Source organism: Mastomys coucha, unplaced genomic scaffold (assembly GCF_008632895.1).
Source record: "Mastomys coucha isolate ucsf_1 unplaced genomic scaffold, UCSF_Mcou_1 pScaffold16, whole genome shotgun sequence".
NCBI classification, from domain to species: domain Eukaryota; kingdom Metazoa; phylum Chordata; class Mammalia; order Rodentia; family Muridae; genus Mastomys; species Mastomys coucha.
Window position 1 is genome coordinate 107,193,153 of NW_022196898.1, and position 24,059 is coordinate 107,217,211.

General features: G+C 38.5%; 1 protein-coding gene across 1 annotated transcript in view; it reads left to right on the forward strand.

Moving 5' to 3' along the window:
* Nucleotides 1-12,492: 12,492 nt before the first annotated feature.
* Nucleotides 12,493-24,059, forward strand: part of Rpe65 (retinoid isomerohydrolase RPE65) — a 25,713-nt gene continuing 14,146 nt past the window's right edge. Inside the window, exons 1-3 of the mRNA XM_031376195.1 lie at nt 12,493-12,547; nt 13,611-13,693; nt 21,995-22,145. Of these exons, the coding sequence (XP_031232055.1) occupies nt 12,537-12,547; nt 13,611-13,693; nt 21,995-22,145 (245 nt within the window). The 5' untranslated portion in view covers nt 12,493-12,536. The remainder of the gene's footprint in view (nt 12,548-13,610; nt 13,694-21,994; nt 22,146-24,059) is intronic.

Sequence of the window (24,059 nt, forward strand, 5' to 3'; positions counted from 1 at the left end):
TGTTGGTGATGCTTGCATCTATGACTCCTGATTTCTTTCCTAGGTTTTGTATCTCCAGGGTTGTCCCTCTTTCTGATTTCTTTATTGTTTCTATTTCCATTTTTAGATTCTGTATGGTTTTGGTCATTTCCTTCACCTGTTTGATTGTGTTTTCCTGTAGTTCTTTAAGGGATTTTTGTGTTTCCTCTTTAAGAGCTTCTAGCTCTTTACCTGTGATCTGTATTTCTTTGAGGGTGCTATTTATGTCTTTCTCAAGGTCCTGTATCATCATCATGAGAAGTGATTTTAGATCTGAATCTTGCTTTTCCGGTGTGATGGTGTGTCCAGAACTTGCTATGGTAGGAGAATTGGGTTCTGATGATGCCAAGTAACCTTGGTTTGTGTTTTTATTTTCTTATGCTTCCGCCCTGACATCTGGTTATCTCTAGTGCTACATGCCCTTGCTAAATCTGACTGAAGTCGGTCCTTCTTGTAATTCTGGTTGTGTCAGAACTCCTCAGAGTCAAGGTGTCTCTGTGATCCAGTGATTCTGGGATCCTGTGACCCTGGGCTTGTTAGAGCACCTGGGAGTGCAGCAGCTTCCTTTGGGTGTTGTAGGACTGACTGCAGAGCTTGCACCCAAGGTCCACACAGGACACCAGCCCAGAGAGACCAGAAGGAACCTGAGCCACTCTGTTGGTGGAGTTCCTGTGTGCCTGGTCCTGCTGGTTCCAGTTACTTCCGGTGTTGGGAAAGATGTTGCATCCTCCTCACCTCTGATCCTGAGAGTGTCAGAGCACCTGGAAGTGGAGCTTCCTCTGGGTGTTGTGGGACTGGCTAGTGATCTAGTGTTTGAGAGTTCTCAGGGGTCCAGATTAATTGAGACTGCTGGTCCTCCTACAGGATCACCTTTCCCCTCAGCTTCTATCAACCTTCCCTAATTCAACAACAGAGATCAGCAGCTTTTGTCCTTTGGTTGGGTGCAGATATCTACATCTGACTCTTTCAGCTGCTTGTTGGGTCTTTTAGAGGGCAGTCATGATATAACCCTATTTGTGAGTGCTCCATAGTAATAGTGTCACCAGGATCTTCCCATGAGCTGAATCCCACCTTTAGCCTGTCACTGGACCTTCTTCTCCTCAGGCTCTTCTTCATTTCCATCCCTGCAGTTCTTTCAGACAGGAACAATTATGAGTCAGAGATGTGACTGTGGGATGGCAACCCACTCACTCATTTGATGCCCTGTCTTCCTGCTGAAGGTAGACTCTATGAGTTCCCTCTCCCTACTTTAAGACATTTCATCTAAGGTCCTTCCTTTTGAGTCCTGAGAGTCTCTCACCTCCCAAGTCTTTGGTGCATTCTAGAGCCCACTCCCTAACCTCCTACCTCCCTAGGTTGCCTGTTTCCTTTCTTTCTGCTGGCACTCAAAGCTTCAGTCCTTTTCCCTCACCCAATACCAGATCAGGTTCCCCTCTCCAATCAACCCCAGTCCACTTTGCCTCCCAGGTCCCTCCCCACCACACACGTGTGATTGTTTCCTTCTCTTTTCCAAGTGGGACTGAGGCATCCTCACTTGGACACTTCAGCTTGTTGACCTTTGTAAGTTCTGTGGACTGTATCTTGGGTATTCTATAGTTTTTTGGCTAATATCCACTTATTAGTGAGTACATACCATGCATGTCTTTTTGAATCTGAGTTACCTCACTCAGGATGATATTATCTAGTCCCATCCATTTTCCTGCAAAACTCAGGATGCCCTCATTCTTAATAGCTGAGTAGTATTGCCTTGTGTAAATGAACCACATTTTCTGTATCCATTCTTCTGTTGTGGGACATCTAGGTTGTTTCCAGCTTCTGGCTATCACTAATAAGGCTGCTATGAACATATGGAACAATGTGCCCCTGTGATATAGTGGGGTATCTTTTTGGTATATTCCCAAGAGGGGTATAGCTAGGTCTTCAGGTAAATCTATTTCCAATTTTCTGAGGAACCTCTAGATTGATTTCCAGAGTGATTGTAGCATTTTGCAATCCCACGAGCAATGGAGGAGTATTCCTCTTTCTTCACATTCTCTCCAACATGTGTTGTCACCTGAGTTTTTGATCTTAGCCATTCTGATTGGTGTAAGGAGAAATCTCAGGGTCGTTTCGATTTGCATTTCACTAATCCCTAAGGATGTTGAACATTCCTTTAGGTGTTTCTCAGTCATTCAAAATTCCTCAGTTGTGAATTCGCAGTTTAGTTCATACCCCATTTTTTTATTGGGTTGTTTGGGTTTTTGATGATTAGCTTCTTGAGTTCTTTATTTACTTTAGATATTAACCCTCTATCAGATGTGGGGTTAGTGAAGATTTTTTTCCCAATCTGTAGGTTGCAAATTCGTCTTATAGATTATGTCCTTTGCCTTACAGAAGCTTTCCAGTTTCATGAGGTCCCATTTAATAATTCCTGATCTTACAAAAGGAGCCACTGGGATTCTCTTTAGGAAATTTCCTCCTGTTTCAATGAGTTCAAGGCTTCTTCCCACTTTCTCTTCAATTAGATTCGCTGTATCTAGTTATATTTTGAGGTCCTTGATCCACTTGGACTTGAGCTTTGTACAAGGTGACAAATATGGATCTATTTTCATTCTTCTACATACAGACAGTCAGGTAGACCAGCTCCCTTTATTGAAAATGCTTTCTTTATTCCATTGTATATTTTTGGCATCTTTGTCAAAGATCAATTGACCATAAGTGTGTGGTTTCATTTCTGGGTCTTCAATTCTATTTCATTGATCAATGTGTCTGTTTCTTTACCAATACCATGCAGTTTTTATCACTATTGCTCTGTAGTAAAGCTTGAGGTCAGGATGGTTATTTCCCCCAGCTGTTCTTTTATTGCTGAGAATTGTTTTTGCTAGTCTGGGTTTTTTAGCCTTTCCAGATGAATTTGAGAATTGTTCTTTCAATGTCTTTGAAGAATTGTGTTGGGATTTTAATAGGGATTGCATTAAATCTATAGATTGCCTTTGGTAGGATGGCCATTTTGACTGTTAATTCTGACAATCCATGAGCATGGGAGATCTCTCCATTTTCTGAGATCTTTGATTTCTTTATTGATAGACTTGAAGTTATTGACATACAGATCTTTCACTTGTTTGGTTAGAGTTATCCCAAGATATTTTATATTGTTTGTGGCCACTGTGAAGGGAATTATTTCCCTAATTTCTCTCTCAGCCTGCTTATCCTTTGTATAAAGCAAGGCTTATTTGAGATAATTTTATATCTGGCCACAGTGCTGAGGTTGTTTATCAGCTAGAAAAGTTCTCTGGTAGAATTTTGGGGGTTGCTTATGTATACTATCATATCATCTGCAAATAGTGATACCTTTATTTCCTCTTTACCAATTTGTGTACCTTCATCTTTTTTTTTTTGTCTTATTGTTCTAGCTAACACTTCCAATACTAGATTGAATAGATATGGGGAGAGTGGGCATCCTTGTCTTGTCCCCAATTTCACTGGGATTGCTTCAAGTATCTCTCCATTTAATTTGATATTGGCTGTTGGTTTGCAGTAAATTGCTTCTATTATGTTTAGGTATGGTCCTTGAATTCCTGCTCTCTCCAATACTTTTAACATGAAGGGGTGTTGTATTTTGTCAAATGCTTTTTCTACATCTAAGCAGATGATCATGTGATTTGTTTATATAGTGAATTACATTAATGGGTTTTTGTATTTTAAACCTACCTTGCATCCCTGGGATGAAGCCTACTTGATCATGGTGAAAGATGGTTTTTCTTGGATTCGGTATGTAAGAATTTTATAGACTATTTTTGCATTGATATTCATAAGCAAGATTGGTCTGAAGTTCTCTTTTTTAGTTGGGTCCTTGTGCAGTTTGGGTATCAGAGTAATTGTGGCTTTTTTAGAATGAGTTAGGTAGTGTTCCTTCTGTTTCTATTTTATGGAATAGTTTGAGAAAAATGAGTATCAAGTCTTCTTTGAAGATCTGGTAGAATTCTGCACTAAATTCATCTGGCCCTAGGTTGGTTTTTGTTGTGTTGTTGTTGTTGCTGTTGTTGTTTGTGGAGGTTTCTAATGACTTCTTCTATTTCCTTGTATGATACGGGCCTGTTTAGATAATTTACCTGCTCTTGATCTAACTTTGGTATATGGCATCTGTCTAGAAATCCATCCATTTCATCTAGATTTTCTAGTTTTTTTTTGAGTATAGGCTTTTATAGTAGGATCTGGTGGTTTTTTTAAATTTCCTCCATTTCTGTTGTTATGTCTCCCTTTTCATATCTATTAGTTTGGATATTGCCTCTTGGCCCTTTAGTTAGTTTTGCTAGGGGTTTATCTATCTTGTTGATTCTTTCAAAGAACCACTTTTTGTTTTAGCTGATTCTTTGTATTATTTTCTTTGTTTCTATTTGGTTAATTTAGGCCCCGAGTTTAACTATTTCCTGCCTTCTACTCCTCTTGTGTGAGTTTGTTTCTTTTTGTTCTAGAGCTCTCAGGTGTGCTGTTGTTAGTGTAATATCTCTCCAGTTTCTTTACGAGGGCACTTACTGCTATGGACTTTCCTCTTAGCTCCTCTTCCATTATGTCCCATAAGTTTGGGTATGATGTGTCAACATTTTCATTAAATTACAGAAAGTCTTTAATTCTTCCCTAACCAAGTTATCATTGAGTATAGAGTTGTTCAGTTTCCATGTGTATGTGGGCTTTCTGTAGTTTTTGCTGTTATTGAAGACCAGCTTTAGGCCATGGTGATCTGATGGAATACATGCTATTATTTCAATCTTCTTGTTTCACTTGAGGGTTGTTTTGTGACCAATTATATGGTCAGTTTTGGAGAAGGTACCATGAAGTGTTGAGAAGAAGGTGTATTATTTTGTTTTAGGGTGAAACGTTCTGTAGACATCTGATAGGTCCATTTGCTTTATAACCTCTCTTAGTTTCACTGTGTCTCTGTTTAGTTTCTGTTTCAATGACCTGTCCATTGGTGAGAGTGGGGTGTTGAAATCTCCCACTATTATTGTGTGGGGTTCAATGTGTGTTTTGAGTTTTAGTAAAGTTTCTTTTATGAATTTGGGTGCCCTTGCATTTTGGGCATAGATGTTCAGAATTAAGACTTACTCTTGGTGGATTTTCCCTTTCATGAATATGAAGTGTTCTTCCTCATCACACTTGATAACTTTTGGCTGAAAGTCTATTTTATTGGATGTTAGGATGGCAATTCCTGCTTGATTCCTGGAACCATTTGCTTGGGAGACCTTTTTCCATCCTTTTACTCTGAGATAGTGCATGTCTTTGTTATTGAGGTGTGTTTCTTGTATGAAGCAAAATGCTGGCTATTGTTTGAGTGTCCAGTCTGTTAGCTTGTCTTTTAATAGGTGACTTGAGTCCATTAATATTGAGAGATATTAAAGAGAGATGACTGTTGGTTCCTGATATGTTTGTTTTTGTAGGTGGCTTTATATGCTTGTGGCTCTCTGCTTTTGAGTTTGTTGTGAAATGGTTAATATCTTCTCCTTTCTTTGGTGCAGGTACCTTCCTTGTGTTGGAGTTTTCCTTCCAGGATCCTCTGTAGAGCTGGGTTGATAAATAGATAGCTTGAATTTGGTTTTCTCCTGGTGTATTTTGGTTTTTCCATCTATGATGATTGAGAGTTTTGCTGGGTATCGTAGCCTGGGCTAGCATTTGTGTTCTCTTGGAGTCTGCATGACCTCTGACTAGGCTCTTCCGGCTTTTATAGTATCTGTTGAAAAGTCTGGTTTAAATCTTATAGGTCTACCTTTGTTACTTGGCCTCTTTTTCTTGCAGCTTTTAATATTTTCTTTGCTCTGTGCATTTAGTGTTTTGATAGTTATGTGAATAGAAGATTTTTTTTTTCTGGACCGATTTATTAGTGTTCTACAAGTTTCTTGTACCTTTATGTCATCTCTTTCTTTAGGTTTGGGAAGTTTTCTTCTATGATTTTGTTGAACAGATTTTCAGGTTCCTTGAGCTCAGAATCTTCATTCTCCTCTACTCTGATTATTTTTAGATTTTGTCTTTTTGTTGTGTCCGGACTTTCCTGAATGCTTTGTGTTAGGAAATTTTTATGTTTTGAATTTTCTTTGACAGTTGTGTCAATCTCTTCTACCACATCTTCTACACCTGAGATTCTCTCTTCTATCTCTCCTACTCTGCTGGTAATAATTACATCTATAATTCCTGAACTCTTTCCTAGGTTTTCCATTTCCAGGCTTGCCTCCATTTGTGTTTTCTTTATTATTTCTACTTCCATTTTTAGGTCTTGGATTCCTTTATTCAATTCCTTCACCTGTTTACCTGTGTTTTCCTATATATCTTTCAGTGAGTTACTGATATCTTCCTTAAAGGACTCTATTATCTTCATGGGATAGTATTTTAAGACAGATTCCTAACTTTCAAGTGTGTTGGTGTATTCAGGGCTTGCTGTGGTGGGAGAATTGTATTCTGATGATGCCCTCATATTTTGGCTTCTGTTGCTTATGATCTTGGATTTGCCTTTTGCCATCTAGATATCCCTGGTGTTTGTTGGTCTGAGTGACTGTATAGAGTCTACCTCTTTTGTCCCTGGGTTGCTTCAGGTCTCCTGGTAGGCTTGCAGCCCTTTATGTATCATAAATGCCTCTGGGGTCTTCCAACTAGGGGCTCTTCACAGAGGCAGAGAAGCTGCTGATTTGTTGCCCTGGCTGCAGTAGATCTCCTTGGAAGCCTTCAAACTATGGCTCTTCAGTGGAGTAGTCAAGCTGTTGTCCAACTCCCCTAAGTGCAACTGATCCTCAATTGCTCAATTGCTCTGATTGCAGTGGGTCCAACTGCTCTGAGTGCAGTGGGTCATCTAGGACAGAGCAGGATATGGTGTCTTCATGGGACTAGACAAACTAAGAGCCTGCCGCAGCAGAAATGAACTGGCAGAAGAGGTGAAAAGGATGGAAGAAGAGTAGTATTTGGGAAGACTGGCTTTTTGGTGAGTGATGGGTCCCGAGTCCACCAGGCTCCCAGCATTAGCTTGAGGAGTAGGGGGTTTGTACCAACTGCTCTGAGTGCAGCAGACTAACTAGGGGTCTGCACCAAAGCAAGGACTGGCAACAATAGATCTGTTTAAATTGCTTATCTGATTTTGATTTAACTTTTATAAGTGGTGTATATCAATAAAATTCTACAATTCTTTTAAATTTTCCAATTTAGTGATGTACAGGTAGTTAAAGTATGCCCTTATAGTTGTGCATGTGGTTTGTTTTGGAGAAATGTATAAAGTTTTCCATAAATATGTGTTAGATCTAATTGGCTTATAATGTCACATAGTGCTAGCATTTCTCTTTTTAGTTTTGTCTGGATGAGCTATCAGTTGGTTAGTTGAGAGTAGCTTATTAAATTCAACCAGTATCACTGTGTAAGAGTCAATATGTAATTTAAGCTGTAGTAGTGTTTCTTTTATGAACTTAGGTTCTGTTGCATTTGATGTATAAATTTTAACAATCACATTATTTTCTTGGTGGATTTTTCCTTTGATGTTCTTCACTATCTCTTCTGGTTAGTTTTGGCTTGAAGTCTATTTTCTTGTATATGAAAGTAGCTACACCAGCTTCCTATGAACATCTTTTTCTATTCTTTTACCCTGAGGTCCTGTCTATCCTTGATGTTAAGGTATGTTTGGTGCATGCAGAAGAAGGATGGATCCTGGTTTTTAGTCCATTCTGTTAGTTTTTTGCAGAATTGAGTCTGTAGATGTTATGTTAGAAATGAGCAGTACTTGTTGATCCCCCTATTTTCATGTTGTAATGTGGGTCCTCCCCTTTTTTCATTTCTAATTTTTTTTTGTTTTCTTGGGTGTGGTTAGATTATTCAGGTTGATGTTGTCCTAGTACTTTCTGTAAGTAAAGACTGTTTAAATTCGGTTTTATCATGGAATGTCATTCTTTCTCCATCTATTGTGATAGAAAGATTTGCATGGTATAATAGTGTAGGCTGGACTCTGGTCTCCCAGAGTTTGTAGAACATCTCTTCAAGTCCTGCTGCCTTTTAGATTCTACATTGAAAAGTCAGGTGTTATTCTTATAGGTCTGTGTTTACATATATTTAGAATTTTTCCCTTGCAGTTCTCAATATTCTTAGCAATCAGTGATACTTGGTTTCTTAATGTAAGCCTCTGGTTCAAGTACAAAAATCTTATTGCTTTCAAAATAAGTTTTAAAAATTCATAAAATTTAAAAATTCACAAAGATATATGTTTTTAAGCTATTAAAAGTTAAAATGTATCTTAAAATATTTAGTGAGAGGTGTCACTTTCCAGTTATTATAAAATTAGTATTGCTGAAATTTTAATGGGATTAAATGTTGAAGATCATACTCCTTATTGTATGTCAAAATGACAGAATAGCAAAATAAATAGTCATTATGTAATAAGTTGCAGAAACATTTTATTCATGGAATTAAGATGAAGTGCCAGGATTAACCATAGACTTCTGAATATCTTTTTGTATAGCCCCTGTCCAACTGTCTTGTTCTCCTATGACTCATGGTTAACAACACAGATAAGCATGCTCACAGAAAGTTATCTGTCCATTTTTAGGGATTTGTATATTTTTCTTTCTTCCCTGTTCATCTTATAGTTAAATAATGACAATTACATAACTGGATTTCAGTTAATAACAGAGTGTTTAACTTGAGTCTATACTATAGTGATGGTTCTCAACTGTGGGGCATGATCTGCATCTCCAAAACTATTTACATTACAATTTATAACAGGAACAAAATTAAAGTCATAAAGTAGCAACAAAAATAATTTTATGGTAGGGGGTCACCACAACATGAGGCATTAAAGTGTTATAACATTAGGAAGGTTGAGAACTACTGGTCTATGGAATTGTAACCCTCCTGCTTGACCCTGCCTGCCTCTCATAGCCACACCTCTTTGCCCACCTCCTGCTATTTGCCACACCTCGCTCCTGGTTCCAGTTACATCGGAAGTCCCACCTCTACAAAGACTAAAGAAGCTGCTGATTGGGCCTATATGCTGATGAACTTGGGGGAGGGGTTTTGCCTCACCTATTTTACCTGTTGGCTTGTAACAAAGAGATTATTATTAAATGCAAGATGGCTGAGTGATCACTCTTGAGTGCTGTCTAATTTTGATCTTTCCACATAGACTAAGGTAACATTATGGCTAGCCAATTTCCTCCTGACTCCATATTCCAGATAACCCAATCTTATTGTTGCCGCTGGCCAGCAACACTATGGGAAGAATAATCTTGGGAAATAGTCTCTTTTTTATTAGATGTATTCTTTATTTACACTGCAAAATTTATCCCCACCCAGACTACCCCCATCCCATCCCCCATCTCCCTGCTAATTAACCCACCTAGTACTGCTTCCCTGTCCTGGCATTCCCCTACTCTGAGGCATCAAGCCTTAATGAGACCAAGGGTCTCTCCTCTCATTGATGTCCCACAAGGCCATCCTCTGCTACATATGCAGCTGGAGCCATGAGTCCCCCCATGTGTACTCTTTGGTTTGTAACTTAGACCCTGGGATCTCTGGGGGTACTGGTTGGTTCATATTGTTGTTCTTCCTATGGGGCTGCAAACCCCTTCAGTTTCTTGGGTCCTTTCTCTAAGTCTTCCACAGGGGACTTTGTGCTCAGTCCAATGGATGGCTGTGAGCATCCACTTCTGTATTAGGTATTGGCAGAGCCTCTCAGGAAACAGCTATATCAGGCTCCTCTCAATAAGCGCTTATTTGCATCCACAATAGTATCTGGGTTTGGTAACTGTATATGGGATGGATCCCAAGGTGCGACAGTCACTGAATGGAGTTTCCTTCAGTTTCTGTCCCAAACTTTGTCTCTGTATTTCCTACCATGGGTATTTTGATCTCCTTTCTAAGAAGGATGGAAGTATCTACTGTTTACTCCCTTACACTGCTCTCATCCTAGCAGTGTCCTCTCTATCTTAATATAGATACCCAACCATACCCAACCAAATCAGTCTGCTTCCATGTAGGACCCTTGAATGATCTTCTCTAAGTAGTCTGTTCTTATGTAATAATCCCAAATCAAATTCATCCAGTCATTCTCCCTCTTTCTTTTTCTCTCTCTTTTTTTCTTTATACTCTATGGGTGGTCCCATTGAATTATACCAGAATTTAGTAGTCATCTCTTTGGCCTTTTATTTTCCCAGAACATATACTAATCACAAATCTTGATCAGGCATCCTCTAAAAAAGCTCTTCAATTTGACCATATATATGCATCCCCAATGTATCCTTCTATGAGAGCCATCTTCCTTTAATCTTCCTTTGCTTGATCTGTTCCTCCTTATGATTTATCTATTACAAATGCCCATTACAATAATAAGTGATGTTTAAAAATGCAAGGTTGATCATGTAATTCTTCATCAAAAACCCTTTTTATGAAGAGCTATTATTTTTTGCGTGAGACAAAGTTCTACAAAACTGGACCTTCCCTTATCTCTAGACAAGTGTCTTAGGTTTCTATTGCTGGGATAAAACACCATGACCAAAAGCAACTTGGGAAGAAAGTTAAATCTTACAGCTCTCAGGTCACATTTCATCACTGAAATAAGTCAGGGTAGGAACTCAAGTCTGGAATATGAATGTAGGAACGAAAGAAGAGGCCATGAAGAAGTGCTGTTTACTGGCTTGTTCTTCATGGCTTTTTCAGCCTGCTTTCTTTTTTTAAAGATTTACTTATTATTATATCTAAGCACACTGTATCTGTCTTCAGACATACCAGAAGAGGGCATCAGATCTCATTAAAGATGGCTGTGAGCCACCATGTGGTTGCTGGAATTTGAACTCAGGACCTTCAGAAGAGCAGTCAGTACTCTTAACCACTGAGCCATCTCTCCAACCCTCAGCCTGCTTTCTTATAGCACCCAAGACCATCTACCTACTCATGGGTACCCACCCACATCAGTCACTAATTAATAAAATGCCCTAAAGACTTGCCTACAGACCAGACTAATAAAGGTATTTTCTCTATAATGGTTCCCTCTTCTCAGAAAACCCTTGCTTATATCAAGTTTTTAAAAAACAAACAAACAAACAAAACAACTGTACAACAAGTTTCACCTCTTTCTAGTTCACTGTATAACATTTATATCTAAACTTTATAAACTCTCAAGCTTGGCCTACACTCTGTATTTCTTTCTCTTTGACTGGCTTTTATATAGTCTTTCTAGTTCAGATTGCCCTATTTTTCTTCTAGGATTTCCTAAGCCAATAGATACATCCCTTCTAAGTACCACTATCATTTTATAGAAATTAGGTCCTTGGTTGCAAATGGTGAAACCAACTTTAACTTAGTAAAGAAGTGCACAAAAAGTTTAAATATTAGGTAGCTAGCATAATATCTATAATAGATAAAAGACAGAACTTTAGGAATTAACTGTACAGTTATTACCTAAGTTCCTCTACACAGTGTCTTAAGTCATCTCAGGACTATCATGAATGAGCAGAACCTCCAATGAGGCCAGGCACTGGGTGCTACGACCACCCTCTCTTTCTGCCTATACTTGTGTCTGTGACCCTGCTGCAAGTAAGCTGAGAAAGTTCCTAGTATTTTTCTGAGTACTAGGATTGATTGCTCTACACAGTTTTGCTGTATAAGGAAAAGTAGTCATAACCACTTATTAAATTTAAATTTATCCCTCAGTTTCCTGAAAATGCTATCATTGCTCTCTCTTTCTTGTCTATTTTCCTAGGACTTCTGTGGGCAGTACATGTCTGTCCTTAATAATAACAGTAGCTTAATATGAGTGTGGGCATGTGAATAAAATGATATTATTTAGTCTCTGAGTGCAGAACAAAAGCAATGGTCAGGACAGTGATGGACAACAGGCAAGCAGTGGTGATAAGCAAGAACATATAGTATTTCCTCTTTAATAAAAAATAGCAGCTAAAGTTCTCAGCCTTGTTAAAAGGACCTGAATACTGAACTGTGCCAAAGAAGGATAACAGAGTTAAAACATGCGATGACAGCAGCCCATATACCATAACATTAGATGTTAACAATAGCTAATTTTTATCAAACAGTGTCCTGTCACCATGACAGTTACAACATAATGATAATGATTGTGTTTTCCCTAACCAGTACTAGATCACATATAATAAATATATTTTTTAGTAATTGAGTTAATGAATCACAGTGAGGATGACAGCAAAGAAATGGTGGACAGATGCTTACACCAAGAAAGTGTGATGATTGAGGTCATCTAAGGACTGCCATAGCAGGCCCACATGGCTCCTTTTTATCCAACTCATTTCTCCCTCTCCTTGGGAAGGATCCAAGTCTGTGAAACTGCCAAAACACTGTTATGCAAACACCAAATAGTGTGCAAGCATCTAAAGTGTTGAAAGCCACTTTTGTTACCTTCCATCAGCTGACGAGTGGAGTGGTTTCCCAGAGCCACAGGCTCCTCCAATAAGGATTAGATTGCATACAAAAAAGCCCTAGCTAAGAACTTGCTTTCTCATCCTACAGTTGGTATCAGAACTCTCTCTAATCTTCACTGGAAGAAAATGTCTATCCAGTAAGTATCTCTGAGAGCTTCTATCATGACTTTGTTCTGGTAAATGGGATATTTCAGGATAGTATAGAAAGATAGTACTGGATTATAGCTTGCTTAAGATAGCTCTTAGACCTAGCTGGAGATACTTCTTCCTGCAGTGAACAGAACATATAAAGTTCACATTTAGATGATGGTGAGATCTGTATGATTTGTAATGGGTCTGGAAGGCAGTTATGAACACATATATGAATCTCATGTCTTGCCTAGTCATTTCCTACCTGTGTGGCTTTGGCAAATTGTATATGTTTTAAGTCTAAATTACTTAACATTTAAATGTTTTCCAAATCCATAAGTGATATCATAATACTACTTACCCTATTCTATTGCTGAGAGATTTAAATGCTGTAGTGCAATATGAAATTCTTTTGATAAAGTGTCTAATAATAAGTGCTTGATAAAAATGTAGTTAGAATTAGAAGGTCTAGCTAGTTAGGACAGCACTTTAAGAAGTTATAAAATGTAAGCAAAGACAAGACATAAGTAGGCGCAAACAAGTATAAAACCTGAGTCTCTCGATCTTTCTCTTGAAAGTACTATAGCTCTTGAGGATTGTTAGAGACATGAGATGATGGGAAGAGCTAATAGTATAATATGATGAATAACAAAGAGTGGGGCACCTGACTCTGAATGCTGATTTTATTTTATGTGAATGAATGAGTCCATACGTTCAGGAGTGCCTCAGCTGGGTGTCTCTAGGCAGGTAGTGCTTTAAAAGAATCTTGTGTTGCAGTTCAGGAATAGAAGTAAACACAGCCAGATTAATTGATATGTTTTCAGAAGCATGAAAAACTGCATAAAGTAGAATTTGGGCAATATGGCCATTTTGATTTAAAGTGGCAATATTCTCTTTGACCTGAAAGGAAGTGCCTGAGCAGCACCACATAAAACCCTAAGTGGGCTGGGCTGCAGGTGAACTGGAAGGAGTCCTTAAACACCTTTTTCCAAAACAGAGGCACTGCCTCTGACCCTCCGGAATACTCTGAGATTTAACCTGTGCTTCTTTCTCATAACCCCAACATTTCAGAATTGAACACCCTGCTGGTGGCTACAAGAAACTATTTGAAACTGTGGAGGAACTGTCCTCACCATTAACAGCTCATGTCACAGGTTGGTCTCATTGATCGTAGCCTGCTTACTGATTGTGTATTCTAAACTGGCATCTTGCAGTATAGCCTAGGCTGGTGTAAACCATGACATCTTTCTTGCTTTATACTCTGAGTACTAGATTCAAGTTACCAGAGTCTGACTCTTCTGAAAACTTTCTTTTCTGTCAAGATCATTTTTCTCAGCCTTCATATTCATTTAGGTCTCTCAGTATTGGTTCTGTTTCTATAAGACAGGGAAGGAAATATGAAACTCATATTGTGTGTTTTTCCTTCTTCTAAAATATTTTTCTAAATAAAATAAAAGAAACCTATATACCAGTCTAGTATTACAGGTGAAATTTGACCAGCCCAACTGCAAATTGTCTTCTGACTTCCACATGCCTGCTTTGACACATGCCCATACATATACATAGAGTGAATAGTTTTTTTTAAAAAAAAATAATCATAAGGATCTGCACCCAGGAGAAAATGAAAAATAGGATGGAGAAAAGTCAGATTTAAGAAACCCAGGGCATTGAGAATTGCTTCTAATGTTTCTTATGAACTTCGTGTTTTGATATTACAACTCATCTCCTGCCAGGAGATAGTAGCACAAACTTTTAACCCCAGCACTCAGGAGACATAGGCAGCAAGTTACCATAAGTTTGAAGTCAGCCTGGTCTATAAAGTGAGTACCAGGACAGCCCAGGCTACACAGAGAACTCCTGTTTTAAGAAACAAATAAAAAATAAAACAATTAAAAAAATCATCTCCCTTCATTTACCTCCACTCTTATTTCCTCAGTGTAAATACATATTACTTAACTGAAATTTCATAAGAATAAAGATTATAATTTTGTCATCTTCAATATGAAACTGACTTGTTCAGTACCTACCATACAGAAAATGTCTTTTAAGTGTCTGTCCCACAGAAACCTTAAGAGAACCTAGTGACAAATGTCTGAGAGGTTTGCATTGAAGAGTGATGGTGTCATGCCTGTCATATCAGAAGCACTTGCAGATGACAGTGTTGTTACAGTCCTGTTATTTCACCATCTGTGAATCCTATGGGTGGCTTAAAAACTTTTAGACCTCAATTCCTTCACTTCCTAAAGACCAACATTTAGTTTTGGGGGATATTGTAAAGACTAAGGTAATTTAGGTAGAATGACTCAACCTGTATCAGATATCAGGTAAGCAATAGACAGAAGCCACTGTTAATACCATCAACTCTCTCCAAAGATCTCATGTGATTCACACCTTACTGGAACAACAGGATGCTATGTGAAATGTCAGAGGTTGGGCAAATCTTTCCTCTGTTTTCTGCTATATAAAAGGCAAGGAGAGAAGTGAACACTCTTCAACTGGATGGTGGCATTACAATCTAGGTTTAGTATCAAACACTAGCTTTCAATCAAAGCAAATATTGTTTTCTAATTTATAATTAATGTCTGCTTAGTGGAGAAACTTAATATGTAGGCAACAATCCATTCGTTTTAAAATAAAAACCTGGTAAGGATTGAGCAAACATGTACTTTTCTGGGGATGAGAGAACTGATCAAACCTCATTGTGGAAGCTGGAAGTCCCCAATGACAATCTTGGTGTCCTTCATTTTTTTGGATGAGGAAACAAAAGCTCTTAGAGAAAGCAGATCTGAATCCAGATCCTGACACTCATCTCTGTACCTTATCTGCCACAAAGATTGAATTTCATAAAAGGGGCTCGTTCACATCCCAAGATAAATGGAAGTTTTAGATTTTAAAAACTCATCCAACATTCTTGTTGCCTCTATTGGAAGGTTCGTTCTAGATGGGTATAGTAGTGCACGTCTTTAATTTCAGCATTTAAAACATAGAGGCAGGAGTGTGAGGCCAGCTTGTTCTGTATAACTGAGTATAGAACATCAAAATTCCCTATCTCAAAAAATGCAGTTTTTTAAAATCAACACACTTAGTTTTAGTATTTTCACACATGGTCCTAAAGTCTATCCTTGCACTTTTTTTATGTTTTAGAATTTTTATTAGATATTTTCTTTATTTACATGTCATATGATTATCTCTTTCCCAGTTTCCACTCCAAAAAAAAAAAAACAAGAACAAACCCCTATTGACTCCCCTCTCCCCCTACTTGCCACCCTACTCTGTCCCACTTATTGGACCTGGCATTCACCTACACTGAACCTTCACAGGGCCAAGGGCCTCTCCTCCCATTGATGATCAACTTTGCAATCCTCTACTATACACATGCTGCCACAGCAATCAGTCCCACGATGTGTACTCCTTGGTTGGTGGTTGAGTCCCTGGGAGCTCTGAGGGTATAGTTAGTTCATATTGTTCTTCATCTTAAGAGGCTGCAAACCTTTCAGCTCCTTTGGTCCTTTCCCTAAATCCTTCATTGGGGACTCTGTACTCAGTTCAATGGATGGCTGTGAGCCTCTTCTTCTGTATTAGTAGGAGACTGTCAGAACTTCTCAAGAGACAGCTATATCAGCTGGATTGTCCTTCCTTCAGTCTCTGCTCCATAGTTTGTCCTACAGTTCTTTCCATGAGTATTTTGTTCCCCCTTTTAAGAAGGAATGAAATGACCACATTTTGGTCTTCCTTCTTCTTGAGGTTTTGTGGTTTGCAGGTTGCTCTTCCTGTATTCCAAACTTCTGGGCTAATAACCACTTATCAGAGAGTGGATACCATGTGTGTTCTTTTGTGAATGGGTTACCTCACTCAATATGATATTCTCCAGATCCACCCATTTCCCTAAGAATTTCATAAATTCATTGTTTTTAATAGCTGAGTAATACTCCATTGTGTAGATGTACCACAATTTCTTTATCCATTCCTCTGTTGAGGAACATCTGGGTTATTTACACTTTCTGGCTATTATAAATAAGGCTGCTATGAACATGATGGAGCATGTGTCCTTATTACATGTTGGAGAATCTTCTGGGTATATGCCCAGGAGTGGTATAGCTGGGTCCTCCAGAAGAACTATGTCCAATTTCTGGAGTAACCGCCATACTGATTTCCAGAGTGGATGTACCAGCTTGAAAACCCACCAGAAATAAAGGAGTGTTTCCTCTTTCTCCACAACCTCCACAGCATCTGCTGTCACCTGAGTTTTTTATCCTATCCAATCTGACTGGTATGAGGTGGAATCTCAGGGTTGTTTTGATTTGCATTTCCCTGATGACTAAGGATGTTGAACATTTCTTTAGGTGCTTCTCAGCCATTCGGTACTCATCAGTTGAAAATTCTTTATTTAGCTCTGTACCCCATTTTTAATGGGGTTATTTGGTTCTCTAGAGTCTAATTTGTATACATTGGATATTAGCTCTCTATCAGATATAGGCTTGGTAAAGATCTTTTCCCAATTTGTTGATTGCCATTTTGTCCTATTGACAGTGTCTTTTGCCTTACAGAAGCTTTGCAACTTTATGAGGTTCCATTTGTCAATTCTTGATCTTAGAGCATAAGCTATTGACATTCTGTTCAGGAAATTTTCCCGTGTCTATGTGCTCGAGGCTCTTTCCCACTTTCTTTTCTATTAGTTTTAGTGTATCTGGTTTGATGTGGAGGTCCCTGATTCACTTGGACTTGAGCTTTGTACAAGGAGATAGGAATGGATTGATTTGCATTCTTCTACATGCTAACCACCAGTAGAGCCAGCACCATTTGTTGAAAATGATGTCTTTTTTTCCACTGCATGGTTTTAGCTCTTTTGTCAAAGATCAAGTGACCATAGGTGTATGGGTTCATTTCTGGGTCTTTAGTTCTGTTCCATTAATCTACCTGCCTGTCATTTTCTTTTTTATCACAATTGCTCTGTAGTACAGTTTAAGTTCCGGGATGGTGATTCCACCAGAGGTTCCTTTATTGTTGAGAATAGTTTTGGGATCCTGGGTTTTTTGTTGTTCCAGATGAATCTGCAAATTGCTCTTTCTAAGTCTGTGAAGAATTGAGTTGGAATTTTGATGAGGATTGCATTGAATCTGTATATTTCCTTTGGCAAGATGGCCATTTTTACTATATTAATCCTGCCAATCCACAAGCATGGAAGATCTTTCCATCTTCTGAGATCTTCTTCAACTTCCTTCTTCAGAGACTTGAAGTTCTTGTCAAACAGATCTTTTACTTGCTTAGTTAGACTTATACCAAGGTATTTTATATTATTTGTAACCATTGTGAAGGGTGTTTTTTCACTAATTTCTTTCCCTGCCTGTTTATCCTTTGTGTAGAAGAAGGCCTCTGATTGGCTTGAGTTAATTTTATATCCAACTACTTTGCTGAAGTTTTTTATCAAGTTTAGGAGCTCTCTGGTGGAATTTTTGGGGTCACTTAAGTATACTCTCATATCATCAGCAAATAGTGATAATTTAATTTCTTCCATTCCAATTTTTATCCCTTTGGTCTCCTTTTGTTGTCTAATTGCTCTGGCTAGGACTTCAAGTACAATATTGAATAGGTATGGAGAGAGTGGGCAGCCTTGTCTAGTTCCTGATTTTAGTGGGTAAATACTTCAAGTTTCTCTCCATTTAGGTTGATGTTGGCTACTGGTTTTCTGTATATTGATTTTACTGTTTAAGTATGGGCCTTGAATTCCTGATCTTTCCAAGACGTTTATCATGAAGGGATGTTAGATTTTGTCAAATGCTTTCTTAGCATCTAATGAGATGATCATATGGTTTTTTTTCTTTTAGTTTCTTTATTACTGAATTACGTTGATGGATCTCCATATATTAAACCATCCCTGCATCCCTGGTATGAAGCCTACTTGATCATGGTGGATGATCGTTTTGATGTGTTCTTGGATTCGGTTTGCAAGAATTTTATTGAGCATTTTTGCATCAATATTCATAAGGGAAATTGGTCTGAAGCTTTCTTTCTTTGTTAGGTTCTTCATTAGCTCTTTGTGTGGTTTAGGTATAAGAGTAATTGTGGCTTCATAAAACAAATTGGGTAGAGTGCCTTCAGTTTCTAGTTTGAGGAGTGTTGGTATTAGGTCTTCTTTGGAGGTTTGATAAAACTCTGCACTAAACCTATCTGGTCCTGGGCTTTTTTTAGTTGGGAGACTATTAATGACTGTTTCTATTTCATGAGCAGATGTGGGACTGTTTAGATCATTGATCTGATCTTGATTAAACTTTGGTACCTGGTATCTGTCTAGATAATTGTCCATTTCATCTAGGTTTTCCAGTTTTGTTGGGTATAGGCTTTTGTAGTAGGATCTCATGATTGTTTTTGGATTTCCTCAGTGTCTGTTCTTATGTCTCCCTTTTCATTTCTGATCTTGTTAATTAGGATACTGTCTTTGTGCCCTCTAGTTAGTCTGGCTAATGGTTTATCTATTTTGTTGATTTTTCTCAAAGAACCAGCTCCAGGTTTGGTTGATTCTTTGTATAGTTCTTTTTGTTTCTATTTGGTTGATTTCAGCCCTGAGTTTGATTATTTCCTGCCTTTGACTCCTCTTAGGTGAATTTGCTTGTTTGTTCTAGTGTGTTCAGGTGTGCTGTCAAATTGCTGGTGTATGCGCTCTCCAGTTTCTCTTTGGAGGCACTTAACGTTATTAGTTTTCCTCTTAGAACTGCTTTCATTGTGTCCCATAAGTTTGGGTATGTTGTGGCTTCATTTTCTTTAAACTTTAGAAAGTCCTTAATTTCTTTCTTTATTTCTTCCTTGACCAAGTTATCATTGAGTAGAGTGTTGTTAAGCTTCCACCTGTATGTGGGCATTCTATTGTTTATGTTGTTATTGAGGAGCAGCCTTAGTCCATGGTGACCTGACAGGATACAAAGAATTATTTCAGTCTTCTTTTATCTGTTGAAGCCTGATTTGTGACCAATTATGTGGTCAATTTTGGAGAAGGTACCATGAGGTGCTGAAAAGAAGGTATATGCTTTTGTTTTAGGATTAAAAAGTTCTATAGATATCTGTTAAATCCATCTGTTTCATAACTTCTGTTACTCTCACTGTGTCCTGCTTTAGTTTCTGTTTCCATGATCCATTGCAGAGAGTGGGGTGTTGAAATATCCCCACTATTATTGTGTGCGGTGCATTGTGTGATTTGAGCTTTAGTAAAGTTTCTTTTATGAATGCAGATGCCCTTGATTTGGAGCATAGAGGTTCAGAATTGAGAATTCATCTTGGTAGATCATACCTTTGATGAATATGAAGTGTCCCTCCTTATCTTTTTTGATCACTTTAGGGTTGAAGGCCAATTTTATTCGATATTAGAATGGCTACTCCAGCTTTTTTCTTGGGACCATTGGCTTGGAGAATTGTTTTCCAGCCTTTTATTCTGAGGTAGTGTCTGTCTTTGTCACTGAGGTGGGTTTCCTGTATGCAACAAAATGTTGGGTCCTGTTTACATACCCAATGAGATAGTCTATGTCTTTATATTGGGGAATTGGGTCCATTTATATTAATAGTAAGGAAAAGTAATTGTTCCTTCCTGTTATTTTTGTTGTTGGAGCTGGAATTCCATTCATATGGCTATCTTCTTTTAGTTTTATTGGAAGATTACATTTTTGCTTTTTCAGAGATTTGGTTCCCCTTCTTGTGTTGGAGTTTTCCATTTATTACCTTTTGAAGGGCTGTATTTGTGGAAATATATGTGATGAATTTGGTTATGTCATGGAGTACTTTGGTTTCTACATCTATGGTAATTGAGAGTTTTGCTTGGTATAGTAGTCTGGGCTGGCATTTGTGTTCTCTTAGGGTCTGTATGACATCTGCCCAGGATCTTCTAGCTTTCATAGTCTCTGGAGAGAAGTCTGATGTAATTCGTATAGGCCTGCCTTTATATGTTACTTGACCTTTTCCCCTTACTGCTTTTAGTATTCTTTCTTTGTTTTGTGAATTTGGTGTTTTGACTATTATGTGGCAGGAGGAATTTCTTTTCTGGTCCCTATTTGGAGTTCTATAGGCTTCTTGTGTGTACATGGGCAACTCTTTCTTTAGGTTAGAGAAGTTTTCTTCTATAATTTTGTTGAAGATATTTTCTGGACCTTTAAGTTGGAGGTCTTCACTCTCTTCTATACCTATTATCCTTAGGTTTGATCTTCTCAATTTGTCCTGGATTTCCTGGATGTTTTGGGTTAGGAACTTTTTGCATTTTGCATTTTCTTTGACTGTTGTGTCAATGTTTTCTATGGTATTTTCTGCACTTGAGATTCTCTCTTCTATCTCTTATATTCTGTTGGTGATGCTTGCATCTATGTTTCCTAACTTCTTTCCTAGGATTTATATTTCCAGAGTTGTCTCTCTTTGTGATTTCTTAATTGTTTCTATTTTCATTTTTAGGTCCTGGATGGTTTTGCTCGATTCCTTCACCTGTTTGTTTGTGTTTTCCTGTAATTCCTTAAGGGATTTTTGTGTTTCCTCTTTAAGGGCTTCTACTTGTTTACCCATGAGCTCCTGTAATTCTTTATGGGATTTTTTTTTTGTTTCCTCGTTAAGGTCTTGTACCTCTTTACCTGTGTTCTTCTGTATTTCTTTAAGGGAGTTATTCATGTCCTTCTTAAATTCCTCTAACACTATCATGAGATGTGATTTTAGATCCAAATCTTGCTTTTCTGGTGTTTTGGGATATCCAGGACTTGCTGTGGTGGGAGTACTAGGTTCTGATGAAGCCAGGTATTCTTGGTTTCTGTTAGTAAGATTCTTGCATTTGCCTTTCACCATCTGTTGACCTCTGGTGTTAGAGGTTCTTGCTGTCTCTGACTAGAGCTTGTTTCTCCTATGGGTCTATGAGCTGGTGTCAGTACTTCTGGGAGATCAGCTCTCCTCTGGTCCATCCTGAGTCCTGGGGTCAGAATACACCTTGGAGACAGGATCTACACTTTTGGGAAAGGTCCAGAGAGGGCTGTGGGTCTGTTGTCCCTCCTAGGTGTGGTCTGAGGTAGAAATGATCCTGACCAGGCTGCCCTGTGACTTGTGAGGCCTGTGCCTCCAGGCTGGTCCCACCTTAGAAAGTCACTTGAAAGAAAATCGCGGCTCTCACCCGAGTCCCTGGGTTAAAGCACTCTCTGAAGGCAGGCTCTCAACTTGCAGGAAAGGGACAGAGAGAGTTGCAGATTCACCACCATAACTTCTAGGTGTAGATGGAGGATCCTGTCCCTGCTGCCCTGTGACTTGTGAGGCCTGTGCCTCCCAGCTGGTCCCACCTTAGAAAGTCACTGGAGAGAAAAAATCTATCCTTGCACTTTTTATCCACCAAATTGCATAAGAAAAAGTGATGTTCTATCTAGAGGTAAGCTGATAAATAACAAATAGACAGACACCTAAGGAATCTAGTAAGTAGTACCACCTGACATCTCATTTTGCTGTAGGCAGGATTCCCCTCTGGCTCACTGGAAGTCTTCTCCGTTGCGGGCCAGGGCTCTTTGAAGTTGGATGTGAGCCCTTCTATCACTTGTTTGATGGACAAGCCCTTTTGCACAAGTTTGACTTTAAGGAGGGCCATGTCACATACCACAGAAGGTAAGTCAGCACTGTGTTCCATGACTGACCACACCAGAGTAGAGCCTATCTCAGTTCTCCTCCTTTTTGAATTTTCACTTTCATGAACCCAGAGAAGACCTCTAAGTACATTTCTTCCTTCTTTCTTCTTTCTTCGTGGTCTAGCCAGCTCTGTATATTTGTGCAGTCACTTGAGAATGCTAAAATAAGATAACGGGGGTCAAGAGCTCAGAGCCAAACATGGCTGTCTTCAAATTCTGAATTTACCAGGCACCATTTTGTCTTGACTGATGGCATCTGACAGGGAATTATTGGCCTCTAATTATTTTGTCAACTGTAAAATGAAAGAAATGGTAGAATCTACTCTATAGAATCTACTAATGACTAAATGAAAGTAAAACATGTAACTCATAATAATAATGTAGTAAAAACTAAAGCTGCTATTACTGTTGTGATTATTAGACTATTAGGTTATCTAGTTTCCTTTCATTTTTTAGCATCAGAAGGGTCTGAGAAAGCAGCTGGTAAGATGGCTCAGAAGGTGAGGGTTCATGATATTAAGCCTTACACTAATTCAGTACACATATAATAGGATAAAACTACCTCTAGCAAGTTTTCCTCTGAACTCTGTATACATTCCATAGCTCCTGCACGTGTGAACACACACACACACACACACACACACACACACACACACAAATATTTAAAAAATTGTAAGGACTTGGAGAGGGTTCCACAAAGGAGGGAGGGACAAAGTGTGTCACAGAAACACTAGATAGAGAGGTGAGGAGGAGTAAGAGAAGAGACACAGAGGGACAGAGAGAGAAAAAGAGAAAATTTTTAGCGAGTTATTTGCTAAAGGGTTGGAGCAATGACTCAGCAGCCAGAGGATCTAGGATTCAATTCTGAGCACCAAGGCAGCCGATGCTCACAACTGTCTGCATCTTTAGACCAAGAGGATCTGACGTTCTTTCTGAGCTCTATGGGCAACAGGTACACATGTAATATACAGACATATGTGCAAACAGAACACACATAGATATAATAATATTAGTAATAATATTTTATTAATAACAACAACAATAAAGAGTTATTGCTAAAGCCATTATTCCAAGAAGCCCCCATAACAACACAGCAAATAACCTGATTCCTATTTGAATATTCAGGCCTTCTAGTGTATGATCACCATGAATTCCAAGCATTTTGAAGGGACATCAAAGGAAGAGTAAGGGGAAACTGGAAATAGGATTTGAACTGTGACAAAATAGAGGAAGAGACTGCCAAGCATAAGTTTTTCTAGGAAAGCAATTTTGGATTTCAGACAAAGCTTTTATATAAATTCTAACATTTACTTTCTAACATATACATTTTACATTCCTCTTTATAAAAGCACAAAATCAAATTTTACTTTATCCTCCATATAACAAGCCTCAAGTAGCATTTTCCAGGTGGTCTAGGAAATGGCTCACAGATCAGCCTGTGGAAGAGATAAAATTCAATAAAAACTAAATTTTAATGTATACAATAAATTTTAAAGTTAAAGAAAAACCCAAGGTCAAAGATATGAAAGGAATATAATCCATCACACTGTGTCCTGTAATGTGATGAGCTACATGTGTAAAATAGACACATGTTTTAGTTTGTTTTATATTTCTGTGATAAACATCATGACCAAGGACAACTTGAGTAGGAAAAGTGTTTATTTCATCCTTACAATTCATCACCAGAGGAAGCCAAGGCAGGAAGGAATCAGGACATGATACATAGACAATGAAGAAATATTGTATACTTCCTAATGGTTTGTGTCTTCTTTTCTCCTCCTTCTCCTTCTCCTTCTCCTTCTCCTTCTCCTTCTCTTCTCTTCCTCCTCCTCTTCCTCCTCCTCTTCCTCCTCCTCTTCTTCCTCCTCCTCCTCCTCCTCCTCTTCCTCCTCCT